Source organism: Limulus polyphemus, unplaced genomic scaffold (genome assembly GCF_000517525.1).
Source record: "Limulus polyphemus unplaced genomic scaffold, Limulus_polyphemus-2.1.2 Scaffold1040, whole genome shotgun sequence".
Classification (NCBI taxonomy): Eukaryota; Metazoa; Arthropoda; class Merostomata; order Xiphosura; family Limulidae; genus Limulus; species Limulus polyphemus.
Window position 1 is genome coordinate 258,887 of NW_013666650.1, and position 11,626 is coordinate 270,512.

The 11,626-nt window shown below is 32.4% G+C and overlaps 1 protein-coding gene across 2 annotated transcripts in view; it reads right to left on the bottom strand.

The window, feature by feature from the left end:
* Positions 1–1,554: 1,554 nt before the first annotated feature.
* Positions 1,555–11,626, bottom strand: part of LOC106461828 (galectin-8-like) — a 31,704-nt gene continuing 21,632 nt past the window's right edge. For both annotated transcript variants that reach the window (XM_013921686.2, XM_022388910.1), the window contains exons 6-7: positions 7,399–7,487; positions 1,555–3,695 (exon numbers count right to left, since the gene is read on the bottom strand). In XM_013921686.2, the coding sequence (XP_013777140.1) occupies positions 3,368–3,695; positions 7,399–7,487 (417 nt within the window). In that variant the 3' untranslated portion in view covers positions 1,555–3,367. The remainder of the gene's footprint in view (positions 3,696–7,398; positions 7,488–11,626) is intronic.

The following is an 11,626-nucleotide window of genomic DNA, read 5'->3' on the forward strand; positions in this document are numbered from 1 at the left end:
TTATGATCTTGCTATAACCAACCGTTTTACTTTATTGCTAATAGTATCCGAATGTTATAAAATGTGCAGTTTAAATTTAAGTTCCTACATTAGTGTTTATGTATGGTAACCAGTTTTTCTTGGTTGCTACTGTGCTCTCACCTCTCTTACATAGTTTTGGTCAATAGATGTTTATTCACAGAGTAGTCTTTGTACATCTTGTAGTTTCCTTTTAGTTTTAATTTGTGCCAATGGTTTGTTTTTGGTTAAATAGGTTTCCTTTTTTTTTGTTTATTGTAAGTTGAAAGGGATTTTTCTTAGGTTTTATTTTATGGATTATTATGTAAATATTTTTGTAACAGGTTGTTTTATTCTATATTTGTAAATGTAACTGAAGAGTGTAACATAGTGTTATCGGATTTAATGAAAGGTTTGACACTGTTTATCTTTTTCTAGGAGTAAAGAGTATCTTACATTTAGTTTAATAACTATTTAAGACACCCATTCATATAATGTTGTGTATGGTGTTTGAGTTGTACTTTGCTCAAAACAGTGGACCAATATTTATACAGGTATTTCAAGAACACATACATATAATATGCTGCTAATAACCAATTTCTATGACAAGACAATGCTTAGTACTATTTTTTCCTGGTTGTAAGCATCATAACTTGCTGGTTGTTTACTAACATATAATCACTACAATTACTATTTTTTGTTCATTGAAAGAGAGTAAACGTTTGTTTTTTTTGCAGACTTCTGGTATGAAGTACATAGAAACTATTAGACAAAGCAGATCCATCAAAAAGAAAGAAATGTAATTACTATTTCCAGCTAAACTAATTAAAACACGTATTGTGGCCAGGTTTTCAGAAAGTAAAAGGTAACAGAGTAGTTGGCTTATTAAATAAAGACTCCTCTAATTAGTATATTATAGAAGCTACAAGTCTAGTTAGTTTAAGTTCAAAAAATCTAACTTATAATGGTCAAAAATATTCAGTGATATCGTTTGCAATACCTAGGAGATGATTCTGGATAAATCTCCCTCTTAGAACCTCCTACAAAAATCTCCTAACTTGCAATGATAGAAACGTGCTGGGAAGTTTCCACAACTTCCACCATGTTAGGCCTATGTAGATTTACTCAGATTTTCTATAGACACACACAATGCAAATTGGAGCACTAAACAAAATAATTAAGGATAAATATCAAACAAAAAAATAAGAAAATGAATAAGAAGTTAGCCCACTAGTGGTTATAGGTGGATAAGATTCTCCAACAAGTAAAGCTTTACAATTAGTATTAGTAAGTCTGTTAAATAACTATTACACTATTATAGCTAAATAATGAACAGCAACTTGAAAGTATTTCCTATGTGAATCTTTTTTTTTTTGACTGACAGTTATTAAAGTTCTGTATTAAATCTATTACTTCTTTGCTTCTTTTCTCCCAAATTTCTCATTTGAGCAACTTGTAAGGAAGCAGATGTAACCTCATAATTAAAATAACCACCATTTACAACAAAGACAGGTAAGATATTTCCACCTCACATATACACATAACTGTACTGTCAAGAAAGGGTTAATACTGTAATTTATTTTCTTTCATCTTTTATAACACTTATACATCACAGAAGTATTAATAACACCGATTAAACATTCCACCAACTAAATTATACAGAGTATGAATATCACTTTCCTCAGTAATAATTAGATATTTTAAAATATTCAATGCATAACAAAAATCTGAAACCCATTTGGGAAACGACTTCACAATTAACTGATACATATGTATAATACATAAAGCAGCCTAAGGAAGAACTAACATTATCATCCAACTAAGAATAAAAAAAAAGTAACTAAGTATCAAACCATTCGATTTTTCCAATGAAGTCCACAGTTTCATCAACAATTCAAAGTCCATTATAGTCCACAGATTTATACATGGCAAACAAATAGCCATTTCCACTGGCACGGACAAGTATACAGTAAAGTATTTCACAGAAGTACAAAGAATTTATTACTCATCATAATATCAAAATGATTGTAACTATATCAAGCTAAAAACCACTTGTAAACACTTGTAAGTTCTTACAACTTACTGACTGAAAAATACCCTAGTGTTAGCAAGACTTGAATATCCAAATTTATGAAGCAAAAACAATTATATACATTCACGTATCTTTAATACAAAGTAAGTTAAAACCATTATGTTTAGTTAACAAACAAACAATCACAAAAAAATCTAGTCAATGATTAATTGTAGCATATAACATTAAGAGAAAAAGAGGAATTCTTAAGTATCACTATGAATTTGTAAAACTTCCTAGGTATGATAACCAATGAAAGTAACTTCCTAGGTATGATAACCAATGAAAGTAACTTCCTAGTTATGATAACCAATGAAAGTATGTTTAGGTATAAAAAAGCACTTCAATGCTGAGGGAAGAATTACTGAATAAACAAGTAAACTAAATGAACAACTGCTGTAACAAGATCTACATATTCCAAGTGTTAACAAGTGATTCTTTTTTTGTATACTGTTGTGCACATGTATTTAAATATCTGTTGTAGTATGTGAAGTACAGTATTCCCACTTTAAAATTTTGGAATTAAAGTATCTAATACTAGAAGTTTAATTTGTATACTTTTATTTCTGATTTAATAACCTCACAGATTAGGAAAATTTCTTAATAATGATATGCTTTAAGTAGTTACATTTTCACAAAAATATGACTATGTGAGTTGGTTAACAACTGTTTGTGCTTCAATTCATATTGCTAATTATGTTTCTTGTCAGATGATAACAAATACCTGATTTAAACACATACACAAATCAACATATATACTACATAACATTAGCAGATAACGGAATTGTTTCATTCCAGAAATACAGATTAAGTTTTTATTAAATAAATGGTATGTTAGGCAAAAATCAATTGTACAATCAATATAAATGGTTCAAATAGTGCTTTTTCTCTAGGTTAAAAAAATATATCAAAAAATTATTGATGCAAGTCTTTAAAATCTTGCATGTTAATAATAGACTTTTGCCGACATTTAAACTAGCATTGATAATGCTAGATTTTATTTTATTACAATGCAGCAAAAAACAAAGTACATTAATGAAACTATGACAAAATTCAGGTTGGTTCCTTTTAACATAAGGTGTGTTTCATATTACCAACACTGACCAACCTTTTCAAACAACACGGCTACATCAAAACTAGTCAAAATAGCAGTAAGTAAGCAAAGCTAGTAGATGCAAGTATAAACTGCTTTTTAATTTTCTGAAATATTTTTAAATCAAAATGTACCACAACCATCCAACCCCCATAGACTGATAATACCTCAGTATACTAGCAGCATACTTAACTTTGTTCATTACCTCATTTAAATCTCACAGAGGTAAGGACAACATCACCTGATATAGCAAGCACAGTGATGGTACTTAGTGGCATAACACGGTGTTTAAATTCAGTGAAGTGTTGCCCATTAACAGCAACCATATACTTCTCATCTTCCACATGAATTATCATATCAAAGTTAACATGTGGAGAAAAAGGAAAAAATGGAGCATTGCTTTCCTCGTTGCCCCAGTTATTTTTTATTTGGGCATTTCTTACTACACTCCTGTTATCAAAGCGAGGGTTGAAGTGAAAGGCCACATCTGGAGGAGGGTAAGGACCAGTGCCAGTCTGTAAGTTGATGACAAACCTTATAAGAGAAGAATATATTAAAAGTTTAAAAGTTACTCTCAATACAAATTCACACACAAAATATATTACACGCTCTGAAAATTGTGTAACTTCCATAGTGGTATAAATATTTGACTTAATTGTTCTTTATACTTCAATTAAATATTCAGTGTGTCAAATATGCAAATATTTTCTATAAAAAATAAACACTCAAGGGTCTAGGAATCTCTTCTGTATCAACTAAATTTTAGTATGGCTAAATATGTAAATAAAGGCTTTAACTCAATGAGGACAAGCCTTAGTTTTTTTTTTTGTCATGTTTTGCATCAACATTTACATTTTTATGTATGATGGAGCTTCAAAATCAACTATATGAGCTTCTAAATCAAAGAAATACACTTCTTAAAGGCAGGCATAAATGACTTGACATAGAAAAACACAAGAAAGATAAATGCAATATAAGTGTAAAAATTACATCAGGCAACATTGATATGTTAAGATTTCTTTATTTGTTTGTTTCATCCACCAGGGGACATTTGTTAAGATTCAAACAACTGCTTTACCACTGCTTTTATTCCTATGTTTATCTTATCACATTTCATATTTTATTTTATAAAATATTTTTTAAATACTCATTTCTCTCAACTTCAATGCATTAAGATTCAAACAACTGCTTTACTGCTGCTCTTATTCCCATGTATTTTGCTTATTGCGATTCATATTTATTTTTCCGAATATTTCTTACTTATAAAAGTCCTTTAAAGATTTACACATTTTGGAAGGACAGGTCATACCTACCAGTTACATTTGGAAAATTAATTTTTCACTAATGGTCTAGAAATGAGAGTACTTATAACAGTTATCATTGAGTGTTTGTTTTGTACAACTTGTACCTCTATGAAGCCACTAAATTTACCTAAAAATATTTACAAAGTTTGATGTTCACTTAGTGATTTGTGCTGACTAAACACAGGTATTGTTTTGTCCTAAGTATTCGTTAGACTTTAGACACAGAAACCAGAGAAAATTATAAAAGCTTTGTGATATTTCTATGGAAATAAAATCGATAAAATGTGCACAGACTGTGATTAAAAATAAACTAAAGAGCTTAGATTTAAATTTCCAAACACATCATATTTGTATGCTGAAAAACTAAATAGCTACACCTACAGTTTCTATTGTATCAAATGGTTTTAGTTTAATATTTCTCTATAATGTTATGTATACACCATTTATCATGAGTCCTGCATTCACACAAGAATACAATCCATTTTAATCATACAGCAGATATTAATTTTCAAATCAAACTTGATGGGAAGCAATTACTTGAAACATTGCTGTTAAATAAAATAACATCACATTTTTTTTTAAGTAATTGATTTGTGTAGTAAGACACGTTTCTTTGTCCCATGGCCTACTATTTTACCAGTACAATTTTGGAAGTACCAAGTTAGGTCTTCAACGTGTCATGCTGTATCCATATGCTGAGAGTACCTCAGTTAACCATAGCTGTTAATTTTTTTTTTCTGCTATGTTGATAAAACTTAGTTTAGTGTTTCATTTTTGTTATCATTCTTACATTTTCATAAAAAACCAACTTGGGTGCTTCCTGTTACTTACTGTTTTCATATGTTGTTAAAAACCTACTTGGGTGCTTCCCATTACTTACTGTTTTCATATGTTGATAAAAACCTACTTGGGTGCTTCCTGTTACTTACTGTTTTCATATGTCATTAAAAACCGACTTGGGATTTTTCCTGTTATTTATTGTTTTCATATGTTGTTAAAAACCAACTTGGGTACTTCCTGTTACTTACTGTTTTCATATGTTGTTAAAAACCTACTTGGGTGCTTCCTGTTACTTACTGTTTTCATATGTTGATAAAAAGACCTACCTGGGTGCTTTATTTTTTTACTACCTTTACATGTTGATAAAGCTTATTTGAGTTCTTCATGGGTTTTTATTGTTTGTAAATATTGATAGAATCTTCTTACTATTTTATTTACTGAATAATACCTAATTGGGTGTTTAATGGTCATTGTTTTTAATTGTTTATAGAACCATAACCAGTTCTTTATAATTTCTATGTTTCATCATATTTTGATAAAACTTTGGTTTGGTGCAGACATTTTGCACTGTTTTAAGTTGGTGACAGAATTGTTAGTAGGTGTTTCATGTTTGTTACTGTTCTCGTGTTGACAGACCCCAGTTAGATGAAAATTGTTTATGCACTCTTTCAACTCATTTCTCTTTGTGATTATAGCATTGTTACCTATTTTGCTATAATGTTTTACTATTTTCATTTCCTGTGAAGATACACCTGCTTTTTTTAGCAAAAATATTAAATAACATTAAAGTTTTTAAAGTAAGTCATACAATGAAATGACATTGTTCATAAGTTAATGTAGTTAAAATACATGATGAACATTAACCAGCTACTAAGTTTTTTTGTTTTACTCTTATAGTTTAGTTTGGTTTGTTTGAAGTTAAGCACAAAGCTACACAAGGGGCTATCTGTGCTTTGTCCACCACAGGTATTGAAACCTGGTTTTCAGCATTGTAAATCCGCAGACACACCGCTGTGCCACGTGGGGGGGGGGGGGGGGCTACTCTTATATATGCTGAATATTTATGAATATTAATATTTGAACCTAACTGACTTATCAACAGACATTCATGTGGAGTTTCTTCCCCCAAACATCACTTCTTTGATCCAACCCATGGATTCATTCTCCTTAAAAATGACTCAAATTGTGATCAAAGCAATACACTTAAACGCAATATTGAAAGTGCCCTAACCTCATATAAAGAACTTAATAAAGAAAAAATATAAGCATGCTAAGCAAACAACATTAACAGCATTCTTCAGCCAACCAAAGTCTGCACCACTGCTTCTTGCTGCATCTCTTCCTAACTACAACAATGATATTGACACTCCAGCCCCAGTGGTTTCTCCTGCCTAAGATGATAGCTGCAAAGCAGATCCTTCTGCCCCTATCTTTGTTGATGAACTACCATCAACAATGCCAAGTGATGAGGAAGATGTTGACTCATCTGCTCCAATAGATCTTCTTGCCAGTCCTCTTGCAGCTCACGATGATAACTGTGAAGCAGAAGTTCATTCTGCCCCTTCCCCTACCAGCTAGTAACATCATACAACACCCTCCACCCACACCATCACCTTACGTGTCAACCATTCCACTTTCTTGTACTACAGTACTTAATTTGGATTTAATAAATTTATCAGTGGCTTATATTCTTTGTTTACCCCCAAAACTATCATTAAAATATGTTTACTGTAAGTTTATTATGTTTTGGCTATTTTCATTTATTTATTTATTTTTTGTTGAGAACATATCTCCAATTATATAATGGTAGTCAATGGTTAAATCTACCTCCTTTACAAAATTTCACTTTACGAAAGATTTTTCAGAAACGTAATCCTTTTGTAAAGCAAGATTCACCTGTATTATACCAAAGGAAACTTAAAGCAGAAAAGTTCTTCAAAATAATTTCAAAATTTAGTAGGTCTTTTTAGCCCTATACATTTATATCACTTACTAAGAATCATGCAACAAGTTTAACAAAATTAAATATCTAAAAAAATTAATCAAATTTAAATATCCTGTAAACACCACTAGTACGAGGACCTCTTTTAATTACTGCATATTAGACAAATCATTATAAATGGGAAACAGCTCAAACAAACAATCAACAGTACCTGTAAGGACTGGCTGTTGGATGACCACTAATGTAGATCATTTCACCCGAGTGCAAACCTTCATACAGAGAGCATGAAAAGGGTAATGTCTATAAAACATACAAATTATTGTACATTTGATTTGACAACTGTTGACCATAAACATAAACACAGTTAATATCAAAACTAGAAAAGCTGTATGAATAGTTACGAAACAATAAGTTGATATACACAACTGTAAAAATTACTCTACAAGGTGACTTCAAATTTTTAAGTTTCTAATTAGTCACTGAAAATGTAGGTGTCCTACTTTTAGAGCTAACAATCATGTACGTTAAACGATACACACATACATCAAGTGACTATTACTAATATCCCAACAAGTGAGTATTCTTTAATACATATTAACAAATATAGGAAATGTAACAGGATCTCAATTAACTTTATAGACTAGCTGTAATATCTGTATTATTTTGTATTTTATATATAATGTTATTCTGTATCAATTATGCAAAATACCTTGTCTGCATCACTAGCACCACTCTGGATTATATAAGAGTTTTCTGCTAAGGGGGGTAAATAAGTTGGAGAAATAAAAGCCAAGAGCAGTACAAAGTGTGTATGAGTGTGAAGGTTATCGAGAAAACATTACATTTGGCAACGAGTTACATGATTTGACTTTCCAGCCGACTATGTCTAAAATGTTAAATTTGACTTCTATTTAGCTTTTCGACTGCATGAACCAAGGCAGTATTTCTCAACAGTGGAAACACAGGAAAGAGTAGTTCTCCTATTATTTGACTACAACAGGTATAATGGATGCGAAACAGGAAAGGGCTTTGCATCTCCACATAATCAGACCTGCGTGCCAGAACATTTTCTCGACCTTCACAGACACAAGAGACACATACCTGGCAGCATTGGGTAATTTTGACACTTATTTTGAGCTGCTAAAGAATAGTGCTTTTGAAAGACATGTTTTAACAAGCCGTTCAGCAAGATGGCAAAAATATTGATTGTTATGTTACTCATCTCAAACAGTTAGCTTTATCATGTGAATGTGGAGATTTGAATAACACGATCAGGGATCAAGTTATAGATAAGTGGGTGCGAGTTGTATTGTTGTAAATGAAAGTGTATGGAATTATCTCAGACAACATGGTATTTCATGCACAAAAACCTCTATGTGTATGGAAGTTAAACTCCGATTGAAATAGTGAAAAAAACTTCACCATGGACACTTCTGTTAAACCTGCAGATACAGTGTTGATTAGAGCTGAGTTTTTCTTAGCTAAAAGTGCGAGTCAATCTTTGTTAAGCTGTAACACTGCACTACAATCAGGTGTGTTGAGCATGGGTTATCTCCACCGTTTGTTCATCAGAACTGAGTCCAATATTTATGCCATTCTGAGCAAATACTCAAAATGTTTCGATGACATTGGTAAATTAAGAGATGATGAGAAAGTGAAGCTTGTAGCATAACCAGTTCATAGAATTCCGTTTTGTTTGCATCAGGTATGAATGGATTAACGAGATTCCCACTGTCCCTATCTACTATCTAGCGAAACCACAGCCAAGGGAACGGGCTTGGAAAATAAGAATCATCATTTAAGAAATGTTCAAGTATTGGCTGTGGTTTCGCTAGATAGTAGATAGAGACAGTGGGAATCTCGTTAATCCATTCAACAAGTTTATGTTATCTGAAAAATGTATCGGTCCAACCACTCAAACAACTCGTAAAAATTTCAAAGGTAAAAAATTATAAAATATAAAAAGCAATGAAGTTAAAAACTAAACAAAGTTCGAAAATCAGGTAAAAACATTTAAATAGAATTAAAAAGGCCTAAAACCTGTAAAAACCTAAAAACATGGTCAAGTTGGACAGTGTCACCATCGCCAATGACGCCATCCAACATCAGGGGTAAACTCATAGAAAGTATATGTCTAAAATGGTGCTGCCACTCATTTTTGTAATCAGAAAGTAGAAGAAAAATTGAATGAGCTAGAAGAAAAGGATATAATCGAGAAGTTATCAGGCCCTACTCCGTGCATTAGTCCAGTGACTGTCGTGCCAAAACATTCGAGCAAAATAACGCTATGCATAGATATGAAGAGAGATTATGAGGTTATGCAACATCCAATCCTAACAGTAGATGAGGTGTTGCACAACATGATCTCCACTGTGGCTATCATCAGATCAAGCTCAGGGAGAAATCTAGAGAGATCACAACATTTGTGACTCACAAAGGTCTTTATCGTTATACACAATTTATGTTTGGTGTTTGTTCAGCTCCCAAAACGTATCAGCACATCATTAGGCAAACTATTCAGGGATGTGAAGGTGCTGAGAATATCTCGGACAATATTATCGTATATGGGCATACTCGCATTGAGCATGATCAGAGGATTGAAAAGGTTTTATGTCATCTTAAAGATAAAGGTTTGACTCTAAACAAAGATAAATCACATTTCAGACATTCACAATTTGTGTTCATGGGACACTTGTTATCTGAAAAATGTATCGGTCCAACCACTACTCATGTTCAAGCTGTCAAAGACATGAAAATTCAGAAAACACCAGCAGAAGTTTATAGTTTTCTAGGCTTAGTTAATTTCAGTGCTCATTTTATTCTGGGTTTAGCTACACTTGTGGAACTGTTGGGTAGGTTAACTCACAAAAATATTAGGTTTGTTTGAGGCAATCAACAACCGAAGTTGTTTGATGTGTTAAAATGAAAAATGACATTACAGAATTTTTGGCATATTATGATCCAAATGCTAAAACCCAAATAAGCTGTGATGCAAGCCCATTATCACTTGTTTGGGCATGTGATTTTTCATTTGTATTTGTACAGGACTTCATTCGAGTTGATTACAGATCATAAGCCGCTTGAGTTCATCTACTCATGAAAATCGAAGCCCTCAGCATGTATAAAATGGTGGGTTTTGCATTTGAAACCTAATTCCTTCACTGTACAGTATAAATCAGGTTGACAGAATGCTGCACATTCATTGTCTTGGTTGTCGCAAAATGCTATGATAGATAACTCACAAAATGTTGCAGAAGAATATATTTATTTCATTTTGAAATCTGCAGTATCTAAAGTGCTCACAAATCATCAAGTAGAACTCTACTGATGATCCAGATTTAACTAATTTGTGGATGTGTACCCAAGCAGGTACACTCAATCATGCTACAGATAGCGTAAGATTGTTAAACAAGATGGTATTTCCTGAACTAATGTGTTTCAGCAAGTTAGTGTCACATGGTACAAAATTAGTTATAACTCAAAGTTACAGCAGGAAGTCATCACTTTAGTGCCTGAAGGTCATCAGGAAATTGTTAAGACTAAAGCTAGGTTACAAGAAAAAGTATGGTGGCCTTGTATGAATAAAACAAGTTGAAAATATATGTAAAACTTCCCATCAATGTTAGGTTGTCAGTCTGTTCATCTGTTGTCAAAATCAGAACTGTTACAGATTACTTCTTTGCCAGAGCATCCTTGGCAGCATGTAGGAGCAAACTTATTAGGATCGTTTTCAAATGGAGAGTGTGTTCTGGTAGTTATATACTATTATAGCCATTATTTAGAGCTAGCTATCATGAAATCTATCACTACAAAGAAAGTTTTAGATAATTTAGATAGTATGTTTGCACATGTCATGGTCTACCAGACATAGTACAGGCAGACAACAGAAGGCAAGTTATGTCAGATGATCTTAGAACGTACATGACAGATCATGGAATCAAGCACCAAAGAGTGACTCCACTGTACCCATTAGCTAATGGGGAAGTGGAAAAACAAAATCAAACAATTATGAAGCAGTATGAACAGCATATACTACTGGTGATAATTGGAAATGTTCATTAAATACATTTTTGTTAGCTTACTGTAGCACACTGCATACAACGACTGGAAAGTCCCCAGCTGAATTACTTAGAACTAAGTTACCTCAAGTTATAGTAGATAAGACAGACACAGACTTGCATAAACATGTAACTGACAAAAGAAGAAATGAGAAGTTAAATGCTGACAAGTTGAAGGGTGGAGAGTCAAAGATTAGGGTAGATGACCAAGTTTTACTTCAGCAGAAAAATACAGACAAATTGTCGACAAACTTTGAACACAAATCATATGATGCAATTCACAAATGTGACACTTAGGCCATCATCCAGTCTGATGAGAGCATTTGCTACAAGAGGATTCAAGCCAGTCAGAAGTTTAAGAACCACAGTAATCTTCAGTCA